This window comes from Leuresthes tenuis, unplaced genomic scaffold (genome assembly GCF_036924035.1).
Source record: "Leuresthes tenuis unplaced genomic scaffold, fLeuTen1.0.hap1 SCAF_2, whole genome shotgun sequence".
Lineage (NCBI taxonomy): Eukaryota > Metazoa > Chordata > Actinopteri > Atheriniformes > Atherinopsidae > Leuresthes > Leuresthes tenuis.
Genome location: NW_027325356.1, coordinates 18,644,460 through 18,672,312, shown reverse-complemented (window position 1 = coordinate 18,672,312; position 27,853 = coordinate 18,644,460). Strand labels below are relative to the sequence as shown.

The 27,853-nt window shown below is 39.6% G+C and overlaps 2 protein-coding genes across 2 annotated transcripts; one reads left to right on the top strand and one right to left on the bottom strand.

Annotated features, from left to right (window-relative positions):
* Nucleotides 1–127: 127 nt before the first annotated feature.
* On the bottom strand, nt 128–7,008 carry LOC140301834 (fibulin-7). The gene is made up of 8 exons (XM_072380459.1): nt 6,761–7,008; nt 4,280–4,439; nt 4,032–4,202; nt 3,300–3,425; nt 1,787–1,960; nt 1,561–1,698; nt 879–1,014; nt 128–714 (listed from the first exon to the last, which is right to left on the bottom strand). The coding sequence occupies exons 1-8, from the start codon at nt 6,827–6,829 to the stop codon at nt 351–353; spliced, it is 1,338 nt and encodes a 445-aa protein (XP_072236560.1). The 5' UTR covers nt 6,830–7,008; the 3' UTR covers nt 128–350.
* Nucleotides 7,009–10,509: 3,501 nt separating this feature from the next.
* LOC140302295 (C-type lectin domain family 18 member A-like) lies at nt 10,510–20,883 on the top strand. The gene is made up of 12 exons (XM_072381132.1): nt 10,510–10,586; nt 11,532–11,664; nt 15,607–15,840; nt 15,938–16,035; nt 16,202–16,323; nt 16,433–16,540; nt 16,636–16,728; nt 17,332–17,438; nt 17,567–17,696; nt 17,867–17,963; nt 18,502–18,593; nt 20,738–20,883. The coding sequence occupies exons 1-12, from the start codon at nt 10,510–10,512 to the stop codon at nt 20,773–20,775; spliced, it is 1,329 nt and encodes a 442-aa protein (XP_072237233.1). The 3' UTR covers nt 20,776–20,883.
* Nucleotides 20,884–27,853: the final 6,970 nt, after the last annotated feature.

Here is a 27,853-nt window from a genome sequence, read left to right as displayed (position 1 = left end):
TAGGAAGAACACTAAGGGGAGGAATAATCTTGCAAGCACCTCCATTTCAGCAGGCAGAGAAAGTGCTGTCAGACTTCACAAAATACTCTTTTTAAGATATTGTGAGTTGTAAAATAAAACACCAAACTTATAATGGTTTATAATGTTTAATGATGTACTCAAGTTCTACTGCACCACTACTGAAACCAGAATAAAAATAAAACAGGATCATAAAGAAGATAACAACACCTTCACACATGATGGAGTACAGCTTTGTCTGGCCCAGCTTAAGTGCTATTTTATTGTCCACCTTTCATCATCTAATCTCTTATTCTTTGTCCAATAAATACCTTTTTCTCTCTCTCTTTTTTTTAGAATTCATACTGGGAAACAAACATGGTGACTTTGGTGATGTACCTCCCCAGCTGGACTCGTCTCTCCAGCTCACTCATCTCCACCTCTGCCTCCAGAGTTGCGGGGCCCTGCACTGGGCTCACCAGCATCAGCTGACCTGTCAGACGGTCTGACCGCTGGACCGTGAAGTGGCGCCGTGCTTGCCTTCCGCCGAGCAAAGAGAAGCGAAGCGTCTCACCTATTGGACGCAAAGCTGAGACTCTGAACATGACGCGCGGAGCTGACAGATTGGACACAACTGCCAGGTAATGGTAGGAGAAGGAGTTCGGGGCCTGAGAACATGCTTTGTTGTCCACAGGACAGGGGTTTCGTTCACAACGCCTGCAAGATAACAAAAGAAAACAGAGAAAAGTTGAAGCTAAGAAGGAAAATGTGAGTGAAGCTGGTTGAAGACTTAATACCCATGTCTGCTTGGCACTGTGCTACTTCAGTGGAAAATGATCTGCACATTAATTTGGAGAAAAATCTGTAAGGATAGTGCTCACATCGGTGATGTCTTGACATATGTAGCATGAGGGATTTTGGGGCAGTCCACACGAACACACTGGAAACCACCATATGTGTTAATGCACATCTGGTCCTTTGTGCAGTTGTTTTGCCTGCTGGCACACTCATCAATATCTGGGAGACAAGACAAAGCCATTACTGTAGATAAAAAAAATGCTTATATGCTGTTCATACTAAAAAGGCAACTTAATAACAGACAGCGATTCTCGAATGTTTCTTCTAGTTATGATAACTTGTTGAAAAACCAATGGTTATTTAATCTCTTTAGAGAATCTCTTTAGAGATGGTGTTGGAACTTAACATGAATAGCATTTTATCTCATTCACATGTTGGTTCTGCACTTTTATTTATTGTACTTGGGGTCATTGCATCTCTTTTAAGCCACTCTGTTTCTCTTTGAGCTGATGTGTTGTCATAATTTTCAGCTGTTTTGGATCTTTTTTCATTTTTGTTGGAGGTTTTTTTTTTACTATGTCTTAGCATCTTCAGCTGTTTGCATGCTTTACTCGGACACATATTTAATGGATAATACCAGCCGTCTGACTCCATGGGCCCATGTGCCTCTGCCTGGTGAGCCTACAGAATAATCCATGGAATATGGCTGAGAACAGACTCGATAGATAAGTACATTTTAAATAAAAAGAAAAACGGTGTGTGCACCTTTACAGCTGCGTCCATCGCGGGTCACATTGTACCCAGCTGGACAGGAACAACGATAGCCTCCAGGCGTGTTAACACAGGCATGTAAACACAGTCTGCCAGCTTGTCCATTATGGAACAACTCACATTCATCTATATCTGAAATGCATAATGCACGCACACAGTAAACATCCCATACAGATACATCATAAATGTTATAAATTGTAATTAAGGTTTGATTAAATACCAATGCAGGTGTAGCTGTCTCTGCCGGTGATGGTGTATCCCGGCTCACAGGTGCAGTGGGTGGTTCCCTGCACAGTACTGCAACGTGATGGACGAACGAAAGGCCCACTTGTAGCAGCTGGTAAGGTGGTAGCAGCAGCAGTGGCGGCAGAAGTATTCGTCATGGTGAAAAAGACTGAATGATGAAGTCAGACGAGAGAGGAGAAATTGTGGTCAGCTGTGAAAAATATTTTCACATCATGTTGAAAAATTTTTCCCGAGCCGTTTTTCTGAGTCAATCTCAGGCCTTCGGTGTTTATTTATCCAACTGATAGAATGTGACAGACATGGTGTTGGTGATGACTTGAGACAGTGGCAGTCAGGGCTGCCAGTGTCAGTTGCAGTTCCACAGTAGAGTAATGGGGTTGTAAGTCACAGTAAGTACTTTTAGCTTTATTTTATTTAGCAGATATTCTTTATATGAGAAGTCAACATGAAAAAACAGTGAAGATTCAATAACACTATGTTTTAGGTCAGTATAACAAGTGGGTTCAGTGTTGGGTTTTTATGCCTCTGGGCTTGTTGTAACTAGGGCCATTATGCTCTCCAGTTGTACGTCTGTCAGTCTGTCTATCCATCTCTTTGTCTGTACGTTTCTATGTAGTTAGAAACATATTTTCTTTCTGCACTTGTGAATTCAAAATCTTTTGAATTTCCAAGGGATTTTCTTAAAATTTTGCACAAAAGTTTAGTTTAAACACACAAAACACAAGTACTTGACGAGGTTTAATGTTGTTGGGTTTTTCTTCACAACAACTAAACCTTTAAATAAACTCCATGGACGTAAAGCATTGAAATAAGTGTATTTGCAAGCTCGAACGGAACAACAGGCAGTGTGGAAATACTGCAGATGTGTGTGTAGAATAGCTTAGATGGTTTGATCAGGAAAAAACAACAATAAAAGCTGTAAAAGTCACTATTTAAGTTCCTTGCAAAACAAACATAGACTAAAGAATAATGTTCATGTATGGTATATTTCATTGTAGTGACTGAATTACTCTTAGCTTTTTATTGACTGATCATTATTTGAAGTTTCAAGGTCTCAACAAAATAGCCAACTGGATATTAGCAATAAATTACCTAAAAATTGTTCAAACAAGAACAAGGTGGGCTCCACAGATTTACCCTGCCATTTACATCAGGGAGCAGACCACTGTACCATAACAAGTCCTGTCTGGGACTTCAGGCTGGAATTTAGTAAGACCCACTCTGCGGTATTTAGCACTGGCTTGTATTTGCAAGTCAGACTACTGGCCAGTATAATCTTCTTCAGCAGACTGGGAAGAATTGGATTATAGCCTATAAACATATATGTGTTAAAAATAATTGTTTGACATACTAAAGAGATCCTGCAATCATATATGTTAATATTTAATATGACCAAAGTGTCTCAAGTGTCCCTGTGGTAGGATGGTAAAATGACCCCTGCAGGGTGTGTGTGTGTGTGGTCTGAGTATGTCGAGTGTTATACTTGCATGTTGGCACAGGGCTCTGACATGTAGTTCCAGCCCAACCTTTGGCACAAACACAAGAAAACTGATTCACCTCATCCATACACGTCCCACCATTCCAACAGGGGGACGATGCACACTCATTGATGTCTGAAGGAAGCAGACAGAGAGGATGTTATCCAGGGGTGCTATCTTTGAACCCTTTCAGAGATACCATGACATATGCAACTTAATAACTTTGATGCTTGAACCACTGAGGACATAACATCATGACATATAGATGTATTATAGAAATAGGAGGAAATAATGGAACAGAACAAGTTAATGTTATAGGTGCAGCCAATATTAAGGGGAAGCCACATCTTGATCAAAAAGCCTTTGAGCTGTTATCTCAAAGTCAGCAATCTGACAAGGGGATATAGAGTCTGGAATGGAATATCTAATGTCAAGTATTCAAAAAGGTCTCTGGACAGCAACTAAAGTACATAACAAAAGAAATATGATCACGGGGCAGATGCGTAATGTATCTCTACATAGAAAATGGCGACATGCCAGATGCACAAAAAGAGGAGAGGAGACAGAGACCTTACAAAGAGGATGTTGACAGGGATGTAAAAGTGATCGGTGGGTCAGATAACTGGATGAGTGATGGTCAAGGAAAAGTGGAGAGAGTGGAAAGGGAAGAGGGTGAGGAAACAGAGATGGAGAAAAATGGCCATCACAGTGAGGACAGGCAGCAGATGACTGGCCTCTAACCTCGACAGATGGGCTGCTGGCCGCTCCAGGTCAGGCTATTCTGACAAACCCTGCTCTCTGATCCCACAAGTTCATAACCAGGGTCACACAGAAAGTGGACCTCATGGCCCGTGCTGTGGGATTTTCCAAGTTTCCTCCCATTGATGGGAGCATCCAGTTTTGGGCAGGTACCTGGCAGAAGTGTAGATTATTAGAAAGAAAAAAAAAACACTTTTGAACAACTCTGTCTTTCAAGGACTGTGGCTCACTGTTTGTGGTTTTTGTTGTCGGCTTCCCTGCACTGCTCTGCAGTAAATTAATTTTCTTCTTCAGGTTGCGTAGACTCTGCAAGTAGGAGGCTTCATGGGCTGAGAGAAGCTTCTGGACCTGTTTCAGAGATCCTTGTAATTCTTGCCTACTGGGACAGTCCTGCAGGAGAACAGAGCCGTTAACAACATTAAAGTGTGATGCAATATATAGTGTTTTGAGGGTGTTATAGTTTAATGGTTAGGTTAAAACAAAAAAGTTGACTAAAGTGCTTCACAGTCCAATGAAATCGACAACTAAAACACCAGAGAGACAAAAGATCGCAAGTAACTTGTAAAGGTAGACTGTTCCATAGATTTGAGGAAGCCATAGACCTGCTTTAATCTCTAGGTTTAAACCTCTATAGATTTATAAAACTACAGAGCTTTTTCATAAATTTTCTTCAGAAGGAATGGTGGTTTTGCTGGTTGTATTTCTGAATACAGTGAAGCTATTCCTCTGGCTCAGGTCAGTTAAAAATAAATATTTATCAACACAGAAAATTCTCCTGAAGTGAGAGACCACAAGCCACTGATGTCAATGATTTACGAGGAGGAGAACCGACCCATTCATTCCAACGTTTGCAATCATTTACAACACTCCAAAAAAGCTGAATAATGAAAAGCTTTTACAACTTTAACACCAAATGGACTGAATGTAGCTTTTCTCGAGTTGTTGATAATTAGCATTTTTACACTCCCAGCAACATTCACCCAAACACACAGCTCTTCTCAGTCTATAGAGTTTTTTAACCAGTGTAATACTTTTTCCTCTTTCATACACACACTCACGCTCCGATGAATGGATTAGGAAGGGTCAGTGTCTTGCCGAACGACACTTCAACATGTGAACGGGGGAGGCTGTGGATCGAAGCACTGACCTTCCAACTGAAAGATAACAGTATGGTCTCTGAAGCCACAGCCGCCCAGTACATCATTTTGTTACAGAGTTTACTTCACACAAATCACACCTACTTGTTCTTCTGTGTACTTGCCGTTGGAAAAAAGTTTTGAGTTGTTTCACTAATCTTTGCAAAATATTTTTTAAATTGTGGTTAAGATACTGTGCAACATGGAATCATGTCTGTAACCAAAACATAGCCACCTCCGGAGCATGCAAACAAAAAAAAAGAGCCCTAAATGGATATCTGGGCTCCACAGAAGCTCAGGTGTTTTTCTGTGGGAGTAAATGCAGAAGGGATCAGAGAGTGTTTGGTCACTGTGTGGACTTTAAATCAGAAACCTCCTTATTTGCTAGTTGGCTAGAACCTTTAGCTCAGCCATAAACAGAGAAGCACTCTGTGTAACAAAGTGTGTTCTTGTGATGTGGTTTTAGGTGTAGCCTCTTCTAGAAGTCTTCCCCACATAAAGTTATGTAATGACTTTTTAAGATAGGGGTAAATATAAAAAGCTACAATGCTTAGTTGGCGTTATGGTTAAATTAGTCACTGAGTTTGGGGTTAGTCCGTCGGTTATGAACGTCCTCAGCTTAAAAATCACCTGTGTTACAACCTCCCTTTTCACTGGCTGGAGGGTTGAGGGAGTGGAGCGGTCTTGTTTTCTGGCCACACTCTTTCCCTCATTACTCTCATTCTGTCATTAGCGTCATGCCCCACCTGCCCTCCCTTCTCATGCATGTTATCACACAACCAGGAGTTATGTAAGAAGGGAAAATATTTGTTGAAAACACCTTTCTCATTCATGGTGAATTGAGATTTGGAAAGATTTCAGTCATCTAGGGGAAGATAGTGGCTGGTGTTGATGCCAAGTCTCTTTTTGCGTGTGCTTGACAACATTTCACATGGTTTCATGTTAACTTAGAACAGCTGGCTTAATATTACCGTAACATTATAGCTAATCTAATTAAACAGTATGAGAGAAAAACATGTATTTTCATATACTGTGTAAAGGACCGTCAAACCCATTCTCAGACATTTGCAGACACATAGTTATGTAGGCCGTATATAAGCAGAATACAAGCAAATACTGTACAAGCACAGATACAGACATGCATGCAAAGGCTTGAACAGAGTCATTCACAGACACATGCAGCTTCCTGGAACTGCTTAGCAGCTTTGCAGTGAAGTGCAGCAAAGATATAGTGGGTTAATTCAGTCTCTGGAGTCTGTGGGATGTTGTTTCTGAAGCTTGCGTGCAAAGTAGAGGCAACTGAAGGTTTGCTCTGTCAGATTTTTCACTGTAGAGTACAGTAAGGATATTCACAGTGGTACATGTTGTGTGCTTCTGAGCAGAGAAGTTAACCAGATTTGGGCACTGAAGCCTCTCAAACCACATATGATTATTTGATGCATATTTTTTAGCAAATACCTTTTTAACTAATTTAACATCATTATCTCAAATGAACCAGTATAAGCCGATGCTCACTGCTGTCACTCAGATTTATTCACTTGCTAGCTAACAATATTCTGTTGCATAGATTCTTACCTGTCCAAAAGTAGGATAGAGTGAACAGAAGCACAGCAAAGTAAGGATGTTCACAGCTGACGCAAACATGGTTCCACTAACACCAATGCACCGTCAACAAGCAGTCCTCAGATGTGTTAGAAGCTACAAACAGAGTGAACCTTAAGTTGTCAGCCCACAGAGTGAGCAGAGACTCTAGGTACGAAAAAAACAGTGGAAAAGCTGCTGCACCTAAACGATGTGGAATGCTGGGTTTACTGTTCAGGAGCCAATCAGAGAAAGAGACTTGGAAGAAAACATTTTTATCCCTTTGCTTGATCTTGAGTGCACTTCCTCGCAGCTCAAAGCAACTTGATGATTTGAGAATCTATAGAGAACCTGTGCCCTCTGCAGGAGTACATGCATACTGTATATACATTCCTGTTTTTGATATTAGCTGGATCCATCCATCCATTCTCTTTTTTTTTTATTGCATGTCCATCACAGAGCTAACACAGACAGACAGGCAGCCGTACATGCTCTTAATCGCAGGGTCAAATTAGAATCACCAGTGACCAGACATGTATGTCTTCAGAATGGAAGGAAACTGGAGCTCCAGAAGCGTACACTGGAACATGAGAACATGCAAACCAAACAACACAAATTACCCTCAGGTTACAAAGAAAGGGCCATACCTGGCCTAGCTATGATTGTCACAGCATAAATGGATTAATCCCCCCAACTCACCGTTACTGCTCTGAACTGCACAATCTTCAACTAACAGACCAATTATGGCGCAACAATAAGTACATAGAGTTTATATAATTTACACGAGTCTGTATCCTGCACTAATGCTTGTTTTTGTCGGTACATAAACTCCTCTATAAGGTTATATTTGAGAACTTTTGATTAAGTAGTTGGGTTGCATCTGTCCTTGTGAAAAAATGTGATGTACTAAAAATGCCTGTGAGGAATCTGATCGCTTAAATGAATGGGTAAAGAAGTGCCTGGGGGGCAGCCTGCAGGTGAAACAGTGATAAGACTGAGATTTTAAGAGCATTGAGCACAAACAGATGACTCCTTCGGTTACTGGATTTACCTGAGAATTCATCCTGGAGAGTGGCTGCATCCGACTGAGCACAGAACAGAATGTGAGCCTAACGGGGTCAGATAGGCTTTTTGGAGAAAAAAAAAATGGCAGAGCGAGAGAGAGAGAGAGAAAAAACAGCAGGACAGCCTGGGGACTGAATCCTTGTTAAAAAATGTGCACAGCTCACAGTGGAGAGACATGAGTCCATTGTGTTGTGCTGCAGCCATCTGCAGACGGTGAATCATCACAAGTGCGTATATCGTGATTCATGCTTCTCACAATGGGTCCATGAAAATGAAAGAAAGAATAAAAAAAACATTGGCCCTATGTTTAAACAGGCATGTGGGCAGCTCCACCCTGTATCTTGATGCTCTAGGACCCTATGCTGTCTTTTGTACCACTTTCTGTTCTGCCATATCTTGCTCCACTTTTGTCATATGTGAAACATTTTATCTGTCACTTCAGCTCAAAAATGAAGATTAATCTCCGGTGATTAATATGAAAGATAATCATCACTCCTTCAAAACGAGCCTCCCATCAATAACAGTGATGAACGCTCTTGCTCAACCTTGTAGTCAATGTGGTTATGTACTCTTTTTGTCTTTTACTAGATGGGAAATTATGGCAGAGATTGGTGCTTCAAATATGTCACTAATCACATTTTCAATCATTAGGTGAAAATGTTCACGTGAAAAAGAAAGTACATCTTTTTCAAATGTAAGGTTTTTACATATCAGCATATAAGGAAAACCATCTGGTCCATACAGTGTCTTAAAATTAGGTAAATGCGCCCTGAGATGACAACACGATATATTGCTCTGTGTTGGTATTTATGAAACAAAAAATAAGCCAATACGCAGAAGCAGTGTGTGAAAAACAAAGTACACCCTATGTTATCCCTTCTACATTAATATAGACTATTAACAAGAGAAAAGCATTCAACAGCTGTCAGTCTTCCCAGGAGTGGATGTTCAAGCATATTCAACACACAGCCAGACTGCGCAATCTACAGAGAATCTGTAAATAAAAGCTATATTTCATACGTTACAGGCCTCAGTTAGCATGTTAAACATGCAAGTTTGTGCCGACTGGGAAGGATAGTTTGCTCGGAAGGATTGTCAAGAGAAAGCCTCTTCTCTCTGAAAAGAACATGGCAGCACAGCTTGGGTTTGCAAAGCTGCGTCTGAACAAACCACAAAACTTGTGCAATGATGTTCCTCAAAGAGACGAAACCAAGGTGGAGACATTTTGCCATAATGCACAGTGCCACGTCTAGTAGAGTCAAACATAGCATATCAGCACAAACACCTCATACCAACTGTCAAGCACGGTGGTGGAGGGCTGATGATTTGGGCTTGTTTGCAGATAAAGCACCTGGACACCTTGCAGTCACTGAGTTGACCACAAACTCCTCTGTATACCTAAGTATTATAGAGTAAAATATGAGTTCATCTGTCTGGCATCTAAGATTGGCTGAGGCTGAATTGTGCAACAGGACAATGATCTCAAATACAGCAGCAAGTCTACAACAGATGGCTTATAGATGAAAGCTGCTGCCAGGAATCAGTCAAAGTCCAGACTTCAACCTGATTGAAACGGTATGTGGGACCTTAAGTGAGCTGTGCATGAACAAATGCCTGCAAATCTCAATTAACCGAAACAACAAGGTAAAGAACAGTGGGACATAATTCCTCTTCAATGATAGACTGATAAAGTCATACAGAAAAAGATTACTTCAAAATAATGATTTAAAAGTGGTTCTACGTGTTTTTGAATCACAGGAAGTTCTTAGTTGTTCACACACCACCTCAGCATTTTGGCACATTTTAGTCCAGTAAATAAATGACTCATTGTAATGTATCATAAGTTGTAGTAATTCTAAGACCCGGTAGGCACCAGAGGACTTTCAATTTGCCCAGTCATGTAAATCCTTACAGTTGAAAGAGTGAATATATTTTCACGTAACAGTATGTAAACTAGAAAAGTACAACTTTGAGATCATTTAAATCAATTTCCTTTTTATGTGACAGCACACTTGTGATTCATCACATCTAACACTTACATACTCATTTAACAGCTGTTGTCATACTCAGCAGATCATGATTTAACAGAACTTAACAGAACTCCCCTTAGAGTCTTTCTTTTCCAGAGCAAAGGTACTCCGAAACTAATCTCCTATAAGAGAAGCATCATATTAAATAACAAATAGATTCAGTCATGAATATTTCAATATTGTACCAGGAATGTATGTAATTTAAGATATAAGTTTCCTCCTTAATCTTCGGGACAGATATCTTAATCATTGATTGCTATCTGTCCCTGTTTATTTGGACAATGGAAACCTTAACTGTCTCTCTCTCTCTTTTTTTTTAAAACATCTGCAATTCAAAAGAGAGACACCACTGGAGCCCAGTAGTTAAAATTACATGCAAACATACCGTCTGATACGCTTTACAGCAAATTTTAATGTCTTCCGATGTCAGATCTCCTGAGTGGGTGAAGACTAGAGGAGGAGGGGGAGAAGGAGGGGGAGGCAGGATAACTGTGATCCTAACAGTGGGCTCTGTTGTTAGGAACGTTTCAGAACTTCACGATGGGGTTTGTTGCATCTCTCCGGAGTTTGGATTTGTGTGTCGTTCTGTCTTTACTAGACTTGTTTACTTCTCAGAATGGGATTATTGCAGGGTCGCCGGACATACCGATGCCTCCCACCACCGGTAAACTCACTTCAAATTACCCTCGAGTGACAGACGGCCACGAGGGCCATTCTAGCGGAGTGTGATTTAAAAAAAAAGTTGTGCAACTTTGGCATTTTTCTTAATTTATTTCTAATCACACCAAGTGGGTCTTTGAGAGTCCAATCTGACAGGAAGAACTTTGTATCCTCGTGTCGACTTTCAGATGTCAGTCATTTAAGATGCAGATTCTCTTGGACTCGAGGCCGCTCAGATTGATCTGTTCCACCTGCTAAACCCGTGAAGAGTGTATCTGTGCTGTTCTGTTGGAGAGCGACATTATCCTTTCCTTTTGATAGCATTTTGACATTTTGAAATGTGTGTAGAAGTAATTAACTTGAGAAAAAGAAGATAACATTTCGCAATTTAATGATACATATCAACGGCGTGTCCTATTAATGGTTAAAGGATTTAAAGTAGTAGAATCGTAAAATATTTGAGCTGCAGACTCTCTTGATATTGCTATTTTTATATACAAAGAAAAAATAGTTGGATAAAAATATAAATAGAGACTTGACAGCACTTTGAATTCTAAAAATCCTTATCATCATGTCATGGTTGTGTTTAACCTAAGATCACATCGAGCCATTTTATGATAACAATGTCATGATAAAAAGGGGATTTTCAACTTTTTTATGAGTTCAGCATAGTTGGGAGTCTGCTTTCACCCCCTCTATTTATGGAGGAATAAACCTAACCTAGATTTAGAGGCTTGTGTTATTGGCAGACAGAAGATCATGTTAAAGTTTGTTTACTAAATGTATCTTTACAGTTATAACTGTCACAATACAGTCACATTCGATATGTAACAGGATTCACGTACAACTTTGTGCTTTGATCAAAATGTTGTGTTGAATGTAAAATGCTGAGAGAAGCTGAGTGACAGACTTTGTAAAGCCATGCTTCAAATTTTCTCCCTTGGAAGTGTCATCACTTTTTAAAGTGTAGTCCCACCAGTGGTATTTGCATTCTGTTACCGTGGCGACAGCAGCAGAGGTATAGTAAAGGAGTGTTTGTGTTCTCTTCCAGGGCTCAGGGTGAAGGAGCACTCTCAGATTGTTGCCCAGCACAATAGACTGCGCAGCCGGGTCAGACCCATGGCAGCTAACATGCAAAAAATGGTTTGTGGCACCTATTGTCTGTCTCTTGTCCATGTTTGAATGGTGCATTTGCTGTTGCCTCAATGTGAGGTTTTAACATTATCCTTTTGTTAACAGTTTGTGCTTTTGTTGAAGTGATCAATTGTGCACGGAGCAAATACTCAAGATAGACAAAACTTTAGTCTAACAATGCAGCTCACGTTTCCCTCTTCATAAATATCACTGGATTTCGATTAAATCTCCCCCTGTTCTTGTGTAAAATCTTTGGCCATAGGTTGCCAACTTATTGAATATGTTTTCAAGTTCAAACAAGTTTGTGGCTCTTGCTCCTCTGGCACAGAGATGATGAGGACTGTGTACACTATACTGATTAGACATGCGCAAAGACACCCATAATTAAATTTACAGGGCAGAAACCATGTTTACACAGCTCATTTTCTACATCTTTCCAAGCAGGAAAATACTGAAACGTGGCAACAAACAAAGCAAAATGAAAGCATCTATCGCAGCAGGGTTAAAATGTGCTACATTAGTCCACTGCACAAAATTGTTTTAGAATTAACTTCCTCAGATTTTAGAGATTTATTGTGATCATTTCTGGCAGTGAAAACCAGCCCCGTCTCCAAAGAAAATATGTCTGCATGTTCCAAATGTAGCAGTGTCACAATAAAGCACATAAATTTTAAACTGGTAATGATTTACATCGTACTCCAGGTGTGTGACCAAGAAGAACAATTGGTTGCTGTGCTTTCGTCACCACAGCAGGGACAGCTTTGATTTAGAGACATATTCCACCAAAAAAAAATCACTCAAGAGAGAGGTGAATTAAACATGTTTTATCATTTGGTTGAGCTGTGGACCTCTGTAGTGTTCATAGTCTCAGTTTGAAACAGCAGTGTTAGTGCATCGTTTGCTCTGCTGCGAGCTGAGTGATAACGTTGGAAATTAGAATAAAGCCAAAATTTATTAGCTGTGCAAAATGTCTCGTAAGGGTAATACAGTGAAATTACACCAATTAATCTTTTCTTTTCTCTGTCTTTTTCTTTTTAGATAAGGATAAAACTCTTAAAAACAACTTTTTTTTTTTGTCTCTTAATACTAATGGTGCACGCATACTTTTAGAGTGCTAATGTCTGTTCTGACTATAACAATGACTAAAGAAGAGACTCATAAATGTTGCTGAGTCCAAGAATCCTAACATTTTGGCTCAGGCTTTTGTTATCTCTCTTACTTTTAAATAGCACAGTTAAATTGTCTTCCTATCTTATTCCATTTATTGATTTGCCTTGAAGCACCATACAACTGTCTCTTCTGTATGTGATTATGACCAAGAGGTAATAAGGAATGTTAAACCCACAAAGCACTCAATACCTTCTGGGCCCAATATGAGATTTGTACCAGGGCAAACTGTCACTTTGTCATAGATTACGTCCTCAGAACCACCCATACAGAGTGAGCCTCTTTCTTCAACTGCTCTCTAGCCTCTGAGAACTGTTCTCAACTGATAAGACAGTAATGAGAAAGAGCGGATGTGGATAATCATCCTGTATTCACAACCCTGGTATTACAGGTAATATTCCCCCGAAAGCTCTTAGAGAAAGCTTTGCCGGGCTGAAGAGGCATATTAAAGAGCTTTGCTGATAAACGTTAAACGGCTCAAGGCTTCGGCTGTGTTTGTGAATATCTGAATACGTTTTGGAGTTTTTTCGCGCTCACATACACAGAAACGAACCGTTTGGCATTGTGGCGAGATTGCGTTGAAGTGATTATTATACAGTCATTTAGGCTTAGCTTTAGGACGAGATAAAATACCAACACTTCAAGAATGAACGAGGCCTCCTCCTTTTCCCACCCTTTGCCCCTCTCAGCAATTTTTCCTCGAGATCTGTAAGCCAAGAAGTCTTATGAATCATAGCATCAACCACAGAGATAGAAATTAAAGTTAAGCATTCATTTTTTTATGTGCAAATTATGACCTCTGTTTAAGAGATTTTATCTCTCTAATCTCACAGAATTTACCAAAGCTCTGCACCTCTGTTTTAACACGGTGAACTTCTATGAAAGCCAGAGCTTTAAAGAGGTATACACCGCCTCATTAATTGAATAAATAAAAAAGAATTCAAAAGTGAACTGATTTTCCACATTCTCAGTGAGACATTTATATTTCACAACTGCTGGAACAACACATGCTTTAAAATAGAATATTTTTGCTCAGTGAACTCAGAGCCCCCCCCTCTTACTGCCATCAAAAAATGTTGCTGGCTGACATGAGGGAGCAGAGTAAACGGGGAAATTTAGAGGTCTTAGCCTTTTTTACACCACGTGTGAAGTCTGTCTGCAAAATTACAGTCATTACATTATTTTGATGTCCCTGCATTGACAGAAAAATTCAAGCAGAAAGCCAGAAACTGCACTTTAGCTATAAAAATGCTTGTAAATACTTTAGCCTTTCTGCTTTGACGCCTAAATGCAGTCAGATCGGTGGCTAACCCCAGCCTTGAAACGTCCACTCCACCGAGGAGCCTAAATCTGAATAAATCCGGGTCACTGCTTAATGTATTGTCACTTCAGCAATGGTAATATTTGGAGAGCCAGGGAGGAAGATGCACAACCTAGTAAAGTAAAACACTGCAATGTTAGACACTTTCCTCAAAGACAATCATGAAATTGTCTTTCTGCATGTTTTGAATTATATCCAACGTTTAAAGATGTGAATTTTATTGGAAGGTTTCTTTCCTCCTTGCACAAAATTTCGTATCATTTGCAGATGAGGCAGGAGTGAACAGAACGTGCATATTTCAGTGTTGTAAGATGATTAAGACCATTTAGGGAGTTAAAGCAAAGTTGGAAAAGCAATGGTCCAGACAGTTAAACTTGGGAGGTAAACTCGGGTCAGTCCTTGGTCTCTCACCATCACCTTCATCATCCAGAGAAGAACTTTTTCACCTCTTGAAACTAAACAATTCAGCACTGGTCTCATAAAAGCCAACCTATGACAGTGTTGGCAAAGTAATAATAAATTATTACTTTATTGGAATATGTCTCTAAGCTAAATAATTGATTTAACATTAAAATGTAGGCCAATTATGACTTTTTTATGTCGAGCTAATGGCAGGAAATGTCTTGGCAAGTTTTTATAACGAAGATGTCTCAAACATTGTCAGCTGTGACTGAGTGACAGTTACAGACAGCTGTCATAAATCTTCATAAAGACTAATTCCTGTCCGTGACAGGTGTCATGTCATGGTTATAACAGTGTCAGTTCTGGAAATACTGCCGTTAATTTCAATCTCTCGCTCCAAACTGTGTGCTAGTGTAGTGTTTATTCCGATATGGCACATGTGTGCACAGTCTATATCTGCCGCCCGCAGTATTTTTATGATTGGCTCCAACACCTGGTTCACAATAGGAAATCACTGAAATACTGAGGAAAAATTACCCTCCTGCCAAAGAGGCAATGTCAGTATCTGCAAATCACAATGTCAGTAGACTTAGGGGGCAACTTGAAGACCAATTAACATCAAATGTTTGCATGATTACATGTGCATTGATGAAAATGTTCTTGATATTCAATTGTTACTTTAAGAAATCATTATTTCTTAATTGTTTCGAATTCCTTTCAGTCAGAAAGTGATGTTGCCGTCTGCTTAGCGAAAAGACAGAGGATTGTTTGTCAACTTCCGCTAAAGCAGTCAAACCTGCCTATATATGTTTATAAAGTGTGCATTATGAATATTGTACAAGATAATGTTGCAAAAAGAACTGCTGGTCGACCTTGGTACCGAATTCTGATGGGATACATCTTCTGAGACAGATGTGATAATGTTACCACACATGTTTTGTCAACAATTTTGCTTTGTTAGACCTCTGTTTAAGTGTAATACATTACAAGTTTTACTGCGCGGTAATTCTTCTTCATGAAAACCTCAAGGCTCTGTTACTAAATAATGTGCCTATTCACAGGAGTGGAATCAGAGGTTGGCCATACTTGCAAATGAGCAAGCCGTATTGTGTCACACAGACTCTTCCCTTCAGCACACCTCATCTTTCAGGCACGTTGGCTGGAACACACATCTTTCTGTTCGTGGCGTCAGCTCTTTTCATGACATCATCGATGCCTGGTTTGAGGAGGGGGCTGATTTTCTCTACTCGAATGGTCGGTGTAGAGAGAATGCAACTTGTCAGCACTATACACAGGTACAGATGCTCTATGGAGTCCTGTAATTATACAGCACATTGGTTTTATCTGTAGTAATGCCAGCGTTGTGTATGTCAACCTTCTGTTGTTGTGCAGCTGGTTTGGGCTACTTCAAGTCAAGTGGGCTGTGCCAGCCAGCTGTGTCTGAGGGATGGAAACCTCTGGGAAATATTTGTCTGCGCATATTACCCCGGGTAAAGGTTACAAACGTTTCACCTATAATTAGATTTTATTGTTCTTTAAAAAAAAACAATGTAAAGGAGCAGCTTGGATCGAAATAAGAACAGATGGTTTCACCAGCTACTACTCTAGATGTCTTTTTAGTTTCCTTTGTTATTCAATTTATTTGTGTTGCTTCAGGGGTAACTGGGAGGTAAATGGTCGACTGGTGATCCCCTACCAGTCGGGGCTGTACTGCTCTCTCTGCACCTCTTTGATGTCTGGCTGTTTCCGACTGTGGGATCATGTAGGTGGACTGTGTGGTAAGAATATATCATTCTAAACAGATTTTTTTTCTATGGAGAGATTCTGCAGCTGCTGTGTTTAACGTGACCAAATGTGCAATTTGCAAACTACGTGCATTTTTAACAGAGATTCCCAAGAACCCGTGCCGTATAAGCTGTGGTCAACATGGCCGCCTTAACATTTCATCCTGCAAATGCAAGTGCGACCCGGGCTTCACTGGACGATTCTGTCAAGGTACCACGAATAAAACCGAATCTATTTTGTGTGTCTTAGCACACAAAGAGAAAAAAGAGAACGGGGATTTTATTGTGCGTGTGTCCGTTTGTCAGTTCGATGCAGTATGCAGTGTGTCCACGGTCGGTTCAAAGAAGAAGAATGCTCCTGCTTGTGTGATGTTGGCTACGGTGGTGCTGAGTGTGCAGGTGAGTGTACTGGGCTTTAATCTGGGCCTTTTTGCGTTTTCATACTTTTGTGTCTGTTTGATGTCATTTTGAGTTATATTTGATTTTTGTTTGTTTCATTTGAGTTGCTTTGTGTGTCTCTTGTGTCATGTAGTGTTTGGTTCATTTTGTGTTTTAGTTTAGCTGTAGATCTCTCTGTGGCTTATTTTGTGTTGCATTTGGAGTGTTTTACAATACCTTGTTGCTTAATTGTCTCCTTGTGGTTCTTTTACTTCTCCAGATTGGTTCTTTTACTTCTCATTTGCATCTCATTTAGCTTGATTGTTTCTGTGGGATATACTGCCTATAAAACAATGGGCCTCTGGGCCCATGCCTAATAGGTCTGTTGACTAGTAGAAGCAATGCAGTTTTGGACTCCTAATTCATTTACATTATTTAATTTCTAGCCATTTGGCTCTACAAGCAACAAATTACTTCATTTTGTGACAACGATAATATGTTAGTAGGAATTCTACAAAGTTCATCCTCATTTTCAAATTTGATACTTTAGAAGATGAGAATGTACAGTGTTTTAGACTGAGCTTTAAACCTGAGCCAAGATCCTGGCTGCTTGTATTTCAACAGAGAAGGTGCAGTTTCCCTTTCACAAATGTGATGTGACGATAGATGGAACTTGCTTTATGGTGTCCTCAGAAGCCGAAACCTACTATGGAGCAAAAAGTCACTGTCAGGTGAGAAGCAGGTGTGTGTTGCCCACTGTGACACCTTCTACAACCAAATGTAGGTCATTGTAAAACATCACCATGCAAATGCTTTTTTTCTGCTCTTAGTTTGCACTTTTCTCCGTTTGAACAAATAGGGACTTGGGGGAAATCTCGCTCACATCCACAGCCAGAAGATTCAGGACATCCTGGCATTTTATTTGAGCGAGCTCAAGGCGAGCAATGAAGTCACACACACTGACTCTGAAACAAAAAATTTCTGGATAGGTACAACCTTTTATCTTGGTCATCAAGAAAAATGTTAAAAATAACACCGGGCAGCACTTGATGCTAAGGTTATTTGTTTGGTGTTTGCTTTTTGTTTTAAACTGATGCATTGTTGTACTTCGACTTTGGAGATGGTACAGACATGAAACAGCAATGTTTTGGCTCCGCAGGTCTGACCTACAAACCTCCAACAGACTCCTTTCGCTGGGACACAGGAGAGACCCTTCGATTCAGCAGCTTTGCCTTTGGCCAACCTGACAACCAAAGGTATGAGGCATTTTTAGAAACACACAAAAGCCACTGTTGAATACAAAGACAGCAAAGGACACTAAATGAAAAAAAGAAACTCATTACTTAAAAGGTAGAAAATACATTTCTATGTCAGAGCCAGTTAATTCTGCTGCGTAACTGCAATATGTGAGGTTTTTAGATGAATACACAGAAATGTATTGATTATTGTAATAATTAAGTACAGTTTTTAAATACATGTTGCCTGACATGCAGCGCTCACTGTGACCACTAGGTGTCTCTCATTTTCCTGTCTATGTTTGACTCATCTATCTCATAATCTCTATTTTTCCCCCATCACTTTTGTTCCTGTAGTAAAGCTTTCTGAGGCTACCAATTATCTAAATAAATCTATCTTGTCTATATATTGCACATGCTTTCGTATTAAAAGCTATTATAAAACAAACGAGTCAACTGTTTCTTCATTCAAATTGACACAGTGGTATCTACCTGTAAGTTCTCCCTAAAGTTCAGTTTGGTGTGTACTGTAACTCGCAGCTTCTCTTTCTCTGTCCAGATTTGGAAACTGCGTCGAACTGCAGGCACAAAGTGCTTTCAGCTGGAATGACCAGCGCTGCAAAATGCGGAACCAATACATCTGCCAGTATGGTAAGGCTCCGTCAGGAAGAGAGTGGATGAGGGTGGATCTCTCTTTTGGAGAACTACCTATCAGTACTGTGTAGAGGATTCTTATCGATTGGAGACAATAAAGACAACTACTGATTGTCACTTTGCAAATAACAAAGGCAATGAAAAAATTGCCTTTAAAAAAAAGTAAAGGGGCGTGCAAAATTTCGCCCACCCCTGCTCAAAATTGAGTCATTACTGGAAATTGCTAAGCAAGTAAAGGATAACCTGTTTTGTATTATTACTATTAGAATGGAAAAAGCTTTGAAGAAAAAAAGAATTGGGCCCTCTCACCCTTTGGCAAGCATCACAGCTTGTAAACACTAATTGTAGCTGCTAAGACTTTCTTTGTTTGGTGGATTTTTCCTCTTTCTTCTGATTCTGTGAGTTTCATGGGCCGTCTTCCAAGCTCTGCTGTTTTTATGTCTATTCACAGCGATCTGATGATGTGTAGTTCAGGGTACTGTCAGAGCAGTGGTAAAATCCTCAGCTCACACATCTACAATAAAGATTTTGAAGTCTGTTTGGAATATTCATCCTGTTGTAGTTGTCATCCATTCTTCATCTTTAACATTTTTACCGACAATTTGATGTTTGCTTCCAGAGTTTGCTGATATTTAACTGACACCTACACCAGTGAAATGTCCCCTGTGTCACAGGCTGTAACACAAGCAATATCAATCCATCCTTGTGCTTTTCCTCAACCGCAGGAGCACATAGAGAAGTTGTCTACAAAGGACATTGGAATGTCTGCTCATATTTCCCCCAAAATAGGGATTCTGTTGCCTGTCCAGCACCAGTTACTTTAAAGCAGAAAACCAACAGACTCTGGGCTTCATAGATGAAACAGATCTTCCTCTCCAAAAGCCTCAGGGCTGTAGTACTTTGTAGACATGGTTCAGTACCAACTTAATGTATGTAACCGATACTTAATGGACATTTTATAACATTAGTAAAGATAACAGTGAGGAAATTACGTTGATGTTTCATTTCATAGATGTCCTTAAACTCCTTGTGTTTTGAAGCGTGATAAAATACAAGGAGTAATATGATTAAAAAAATGTTTTTGTCCATGTTTGTTTTCACCCTTCGGGTAGCAGGATGTTTTTTTTTTTATTCCGTTATCAAACAGACCACTCTTTATAATGACCGTTGTCATTCCCTTTGTCCGCCGTGCTTCACTATTTGCAGGCGATCACTATTGTCTATTTCATTGCCCGTCCCTGGTAATCACTGTAGAGTGAAGTGTAAAACGTTAATCCACTCTGGCCAGTAATAACGTGAAACCTCCCCTAAAAATCTCATTGATTTACACATTTAAACATGCCTCTTCGTATAAATCAATGACACTCAGTGCTCACCATCAATAATCTCTAGATCAATAAACATTGGCTCCACAGAGGCCTGCGATGTGTAGACACACATTCCACTTACACTGATTGTGATGGTGGCAGATGTTTAGTTTTGCCCACTTAGGTTTGTCTTTGCAAGGGTCTGCTGTGTCATCTGGTATTGACCACACATCACTGAATCTGGTCTGAATGTGGCCTGTGTTTCTTCTTTTACAGTGAAAAAATGGCTTTTTGAAGTCTTCACAACATCTCCCAGAGTGTTGGACAGGGTTAGTCAATCACGAGAGGGCCTGAGAGTTGTTATCTGGTAGTTGCTGCTTTAGCAGTGTAACGGTAATTAACAGTGTAAAACCCATGTGTGTAGTCTCTCTCGAACAAGCATTTCGGCAGCCATCTTCTTTTGATAAAAGCAAATTTTGTCTGAGGCAACAAAGAGTATAGATGCATAAGCCAAGGCCCTTTAGAATAACTCCCAGCTGTCAGAGCTCTGCTTTGTTAATTGGTACTGAAATGATAGGTGGATATCACACAGCCTGAGGCAGACACTAAGCTGTGTTCCTCCAAAGGACTGTCTATGCATGGGGTGCACATTTCAATGTGCATGAAGAGGAATCCACGTTTTATGTCTCATTAACAGTCATCTTTCAGTAGACTGAGATGACTGAGAATTTCTTACACAGACACATACAATTCCAACTCTCTTTTGCTTATCATGCTGCATGTCCTGCATATTTGTATGGTTCTATAATGTGTATGTATGTGTACATTTTGCAGATGCTGAGCACATTGCACTGTGGAAGGGTGGCAGGTGACCTGGATTTCTCATTTAGCTGACGTGGGTGTGCAGTTCCTTGCATTAACACATCAGATGTGACAGTGACCACTATAGCTGGTGTGTGCTTTGCCATTTTCAATGTATATGGACCAATGTGGTTTAGACTTATTGTATATACTGTACATGTTTGCAGGTTTAATCATTAAAAAACAGTTTTCTACCTCAAACGTTTGCTGTTCATTGTTTGCTTGAAGTGGACTTTTTTTTAGCATCTTCTCTATTCTCATGCACCCAGAAAATCCATTTGTCTGTAATCATTCAGGGATATCTTTGTTCTTCTCATTTTTCCTACAGGAAGTAAAAAAGAAGAACAAGAAAGTCCCCTTGTAATTAAATCGGAGGACTGTCTGTAAAATGAACTGATTGTCTTTGAGCAGTGAAAGAACAAATTGCACATGAAAAAAAACAACACTGAGGTAAAAAACTAAATAATTAAAGCTTGGATTTCCCACACATTCTTCATAAGTAAAAGCAAAGACATCATGATGAAGGGAGCTTGTCTTCATTTAATCAGAGTTTATCTGATAATGTACCGATCTGTTTAGGCTTATTCTTCTATATCACGGTAAGCCGCATGGAGCATGTTTTGATTTTTTTGTCCACCACTTGGATCGAGGCTAAAATATCTCAATAACCATCACAGTGTGTGCACAGTTATTTGGCAAATTTTATGCTCTTTGATTCAATTGTGGCTAAATGATAACAATACTTTCACCCATCCAACTTTACAAGTTTTGTCGCTCGAAAATTTGCATAAATATAATGAGAAGGTCACAATATTAACTTACTTATAATTCATTGTGCACACAGTGTTGGTGGATTCCTATGTAATGCTGATATTCTTACCTTATTATTATAATTTGAAGATTATCTGATTTAGTTCAATGTTGGACTTCTGGTACAACTGTGGTTACCATTTTTTATATATTTTTTGTATACCATATCTATGTATTGTGGATGTATTGACACAAAATTTTGTCTGAATCTTCTGGCACCATCCTCTGGTTCACACTTGAATTTTGAATTCCATACCTCAACTACTGCTGTATTAATTTTAGTCCAGACATTCGATTTCCACTCTGGATGAATTCAAACAACTTTAGTGGCCCCTTCATTACTCATTTATCACCACTGTCAGGTCTACACTTTGGTTTATGATCAAATGCCTGGAGAAGAAAGGATATCTACAACAGTCTCAGCTGTACTACATCTGTTAGACATTACAGCCTTTAATCTATCTCTTTGGTGCTATTTCACTTTCCGAAACCACAGAAGTAGAATGATCCTCATTCCTTATAATAACAGTCTGGCACTGGGACAATATTCACTTGGTCTTAATATAATCTTCTAACTGAGAAAACCACAGAGAAAATGAGGAAGGGGATGTATTTCTAGAGCACAGAGAGGGCAAGAGCACTTAGAACAGGAAATGGTATTCAGTGACAAAAACATGTGAATTCCTTCTTGACAAAATGAGTTGGTGTGTCACCTGTTTGAGTAACAACAACAACAGAAAGGCACCAGAAGAAAAGTCAGTAGCAACCCAGAGAACCAAATATGATATACAGTTTTATTTCTCTTTCATTCTACTCAAAGTAATGGTTGGAAGAATCTAACAACATGATAATACTAATAACTCTGCGACCCGAGGCCTCATAAGTGTTGACTGAAACTAAAGACCAGTTCTACAGTAGTACGCTTACAGAGTAGTGGTGGTTACTCTTGTTATAATTAGCTTTGTTGGTAGACATTATGTATTCATAGTCTGTATTTTTCTAAACAATCTATGTTCCTATCTTGTACTTTAAGATCGCATAACTGGACTAAGTAACAGAGTCAGATGAAGTTCCTACATCTTGGCAGATAGGTCTGTTACATTAGATACACGCATAAAACAACACTCACACACACAGACAAACAGACACACACACACAATGTTTATCACATCCCAGGAACATGACTTGGACAGTGGTTGGCCTGTTCACGTCACTAATAACTGGCCAATTATACACGGTCGTGTGTAAGTCCAACCTCTGTGAGATAAATGTGAAGAAGATAAACATGAACTATTTCCGGATATTGGGGCTCGTTCTGATAGAGGCCTTGCGAGGATTCTGTCACACTTAGCCCAGTGCTGCCATACTTTACCTGTGACCCAAACAAATTACTTTGTCTGTAAACTCAAGATTCCTCCGGCTTGTTCGTGGGCTTCCAATGAAAGAATCGGGCTAACACTCTAAAGAAATGTCTTGCAAGCCTTACACTCTGCCACTTCCACTTAAAAATGTTGTTAGCACTGCATATTTTTTTGCTAGCTGCTCCTTGCATTTTCTCTACATCTGGAGCTACTGTTCTAATAATAGTAGGGTCGGATTTGAATATTCGCTTTTGTAGTCAGATGCTATTTCATAAAATACCTGTATGCGCAAATAACACAGATACTTAAATAGATGACTGAACTAAGATTGGAGGAAAAACAGGAAAGCTAAAAGGTCTATTGTCATGGACATCCTTTCCATAATATCGTCAAAAATATGCAATAACTATCTAATCCTATGAGTTGTGAATACAAACACTTTCATTTAGAGACAGGTTTGTTTTTCCCTGTCACATGATACTGATAACTGCAGTTAAGTCGTTGATAGTCAACACATTTCAGCTAAGTATGCATCAGATGGAGATATTTGTGCCTAGCATTATTTTACATCCAAACACGAGGAAGAAAATGGTCGCCTTGCCTGAAAATTTCTAAATTTGTCCGCTAAGTAAAGGGTAGGCTGGACATCATGCTATCTTATCTATAAACAGAGGAAGATGATAAGACACACATGAATGAGAGGTTAGAAAGCTACACACAAAATGGTCAGACCAACATGTGGTGCCAGAATAATGCAAATAAACAACACAGTGATGAGGTCAGGGAGTTTAATATTTTTAAAGCTGAGGAACAAAACTTCATGAGCACCTCTGATGATAAACTACAGTCACACCTAACACAGAGGTTTATTGCTCTCTTGTTTCCACCCTATAGGCGGTACTCAAACAAGGATAATATGGGATTAGAAAGCCACTGGTGGATCAGTGTGGTTGTAAAAAGTAGGCCAAACAGTGTGTTATTAAATGAGATGTGCTGTCTAATAAACTTTTCTGCTGATGTGTTGGCTCATGCATATAGCAGCATGTCAGAAAAGAGTCTGAGAGCTGAATGTTTACGTGTCTGTCTGAGAGTGTGCGCTGTATGTGCGAGTCTTTGCCTCATATGCGTTACTTGCACAGCTTCCTGCTGGGCTCATGGTGCCCCCTGATAAGCTCCTGCTGCAGAGGGTTTCAGAATGGTGCTGGTGGCAGTGGAATTAGCTTCCATTGTCATGATAATGACAGTGATACTCTTGCCCCTTCCAACTCAGACCAGCCATTGTATGGAAACAGGAATGCAATTTCTCCTTCAGCGGCAACCGACAATCCTCTATGAGAGTGAAAGGTCCCAAAATGACTCTCCATTCATGCAAGGCTGACAGGCCAGCAGCCAATTAAAGTGGGAGTAGCAGAACAGTGCCATCCTTAAGACCTGAGACTGTCTAAACACAGGCAATAAGCAGTACTAACGCTCACACACAAGTTGCTGTATTTTTCTTTTGACAAAGAGCATGTAATCCCCCAAAGTATTTTTTTTTTTCCACCAGACCTGGTTCTTATGGGCACAGGCAGTTTGTACTAAATAACTCAAGAGGTTTATTCAGCACAGTGTGTGTACATACTCAAGAACACGAGTTACCGATTTGAAAATGCCTTAATACAGGAGTGTGGGTGTTGTGGGACGGAGTTCCTGGGCAAAGTGGAAACCGTCTCCAACACCATCCATCATGGTTAAATTCTTTGGGGATTTATGGAATCAGACCGTCTCCTCTGGGCATTTATTTGGCAGCTGAGGCAAAGTCACGATGGCGGGTGAAAGGTTTAAAAAATGTTCGCTCTACTGAGCTGTGAGTAAAGTGGATGTGTGCTGTGGAGCTAAGTTAGGCTTGAGCTCAGAAGAAATACATAATTTTGTTTTAAGCGGTCCCACTAATAATTACTCGTCGTAGTGCAGACGAATCTTCTCAAACGAAAGTGTTCTATAAGAAAAAAGAAACGTTAGCTGTAGTGACCTTCATTTGAGTTGAGAAAAAAAAACAGATATTTTATGCCTACACACCTCTCAGTGTCAATGTGAAGCTGTGGAGGTTTGAGATGCTGGTTCACAAGCTGGAGGCCGATGGAAATAGCATAACCTTTTTTACTTAACAAGAGAGAGACATAAATCCAAAAACAGAGCAGAGTGTGGAAGAGCTTGAATTTTTAGTTGATATAAAGAATGACCAAGTTGACCGTGACCATGAACAATCTGGCAGAGAGCGTAAGAAACCTGCTAGAATGTATACTGAGAACTACAATGTAGGCAGGAGTAGAAAGTACAGAACAAGAAAGTAGGCAGTTCAAAATGATACAGGAAGTAAAGCGAAAGCATAGAGCACGGCAATACAGAATTAACCATCAAACTAAAACACAGAAACAAGGGACATTACAAAAACCATAAACCTCCACACATCCTCTATGTTTCCACCGTTGCTTCATCATTTTTATGAAAAGATTCTACTCTAGGATCTGAAAACATTCTATAATTATTAGCATACATTTGAGAAAGAAAAATAAATCTTTTCCCTATTAATTGTAATAATGCCAGGGCTTTTGTGGTTGTAGAAACACAATGAGTGCTGATTCATTGGGTTGCTTTTGCTCATCTCCTTTGTTGTTCATGGTGTATTACTAACACTAAGCCATGTGTTAGTCATACTGTATATTCTCCTTCTTCATTTAAAATGAGTGGCAAGGAAATAAGGTGTGATCTTTAGCTGTAAGCCTAGGCGCTGAGTATTGCTGAAATAAGCAGTATTTCAGTTTAGCTATGTCAGTCAACTCACCCTCTTCATGTATTTGTCTTGATGTGTAGTTAGTCAGCTTCAAGCAAACAGAGATTAGTTGAAAGCTATAAATCCCATCAAAACTGATAATATACTTGTTAAGGAAACTCCACCTACAACATGCTTTGTTTTCAAAACCAGGTATTTTATGTTCAAACATTGATATTCCCAAGCATTTTCTGTCCCCAACCAGGTATTTCATTTGGTAAAGCTATGCCAGTGTCTTTGTATGTGAGCAAAATAGGTACATAAGACAAGTATGTTGTTTACCTGCATGAAAAAAAAAGATCTGTACATACTGTGTTTTCCTAGCAAGTGGACTGATTAAGTGATTCCAGAAAGAAGGTGACAACAGCTGTAAAGTGAATGTAAATTGTGAAAAATAAGTATAGAGAGAAGAAAATATGTTTGTTGACATTGAAGCATGAACATTTGCAGTTGGCCCTTGATGTAGTGTAATAGGCTATGTATATCAAAGTTTAAAGTTAGGTGCTCATAAATGGACACATCATTGGTGCTACATTGAGATGAGATGAGATGAGATGACTTTAACTGATATGATATAAATCTATATTAAATCTTGCCTGATTTAAATGGAAGTGGGCCTATTGAGTTCTGCATTATTAAAAGATTTGCCTGGAATCAATTAATCTTTTAGAAGTAATGAGAAATTATGAGGAGAATTTTGACAATTAAACTGCTCTCCATCTATAATTATCTAACAGTATTTAGGGCAGTAAGTCAGAATCATGACATCTGGTTGAAAAAAAAAATAGCGAGTCTTTTTCAGAAACATTAAGTACAGAAAAAACCACTCTGAACGGCAAAAAATTCCCCCTTTTCTCAAATTATATTTCAAGTTCGAGATTCAGATGAAAGCTCTCATATGTCTGCAATCAGTCCCCAATTATGGCTCTTTACGCGTGAATGAGGAAATCCAGCTGCACTGCAGGACCTGATGATACAGGCGGGGGAGTAACAGTTTATGTTTAAGAGGAGAGGTAAATAATACAGATAGAATTACCCTGACGGCTTTGAATCTCACCCTATGTCTTCACTCTGTTTCTGTTTGCCTGAAGTGGAGCTGTGTGTTCATATTCATCAGGCTCCTCTCAGCATTTTCTGAGTCCCGACATTGGCATTTCTATTATGAAGCTAGACTGAAAGTAAATAACATGGGGGCCTTCAAAGAAACTATTGTGAGGGTGAGATTGAATAACGATTAGGAATTCTATTTAATTAGTTGTGCACGCAATTTATTCCTCACTCCTTTTCTAATTTGAACAAAATCAAAAGCACAAAAACATGTATTGGTTTAAAGTAAAAACATAAAGCATATTAATCAAAGTTTCAGATATTAACACAGTTTCAATTTTGCATCAAACCGTTATTCAGTCTCGTCGAAGGACTGCAGTGAATATTCCGCTCATCCTCAATCACCATTAAACCATTATTCCCCCTTCCTTTATCTACACCATTCGCTCTCTCATTTTCTCCTTTCAGTGCAGTCAGTATTGAGCGGCCCACAGCATTTGGATGCAAGATGAACTTTGATAAGAGTTAATGAGAATACAGCATTGTGCAGGCAAAGAATGGCTCGGGCTGCACTCAAGAGCCTCCTCACCAGGAAATGGACTGTAAAGAGCAGAAGCCACCCACTCCTCCAGTTTTGGAAGAAGAGAAGAATCAGGATGTCAGAAGAGGAAGGCAAAGAGGCTAGAGAAAGACAGGGAAGAAGGTACAAGGACAAAGAATGAAAGAAAATTAAACACATGATCGAGGAATATAGATGCAGAACAGAAGCCCAGGGTACAAAGATAATAACAGATAATTACTGTATTTAGACGTCCCAACTTGTGGAACAACATGTATAATGAGTTTTTCTCACAGACCATTTGTATTTGTGAGTCTCAGTATAGACACACACACACACACACACACACACACACACACATACATATAGATATATATGACTCCCTTTCATTATAGCTCACAGGCTCGTCTCCTGTGAGTTAGCGGTAGCTACTTGATGCAAATTCAGTTCTGTAAGATGTAGCCCTCATAGCACTATGGTTAAACACACTACCGCTACTA

Bases quoted from the DNA above. Each gene is read 5' to 3' on its own strand.
- LOC140301834 (XM_072380459.1), bottom strand. From the start codon at position 6,829: ATGTTTGCGTCAGCTGTGAACATCCTTACTTTGCTGTGCTTCTGTTCA. The intron at 3,426-4,031 runs GTTAGAGGCCAG...TGCTTCCTTCAG, and splicing joins CCAGCAGCCCATCTGTCGAG to ACATCAATGAGTGTGCATCG. The intron at 1,961-3,299 runs GCAAGTATAACA...TTCATCATTCAG, and splicing joins TCAGAGCCCTGTGCCAACAT to TCTTTTTCACCATGACGAAT.
- LOC140302295 (XM_072381132.1), top strand. From the start codon at position 10,510: ATGCCTCCCACCACCGGTAAACTCACTTCAAATTACCCTCGAGTGACA. The intron at 16,324-16,432 runs GTAAGAATATAT...CATTTTTAACAG, and splicing joins TCATGTAGGTGGACTGTGTG to AGATTCCCAAGAACCCGTGC. The intron at 16,729-17,331 runs GTGAGTGTACTG...GTATTTCAACAG, and splicing joins CGGTGGTGCTGAGTGTGCAG to AGAAGGTGCAGTTTCCCTTT.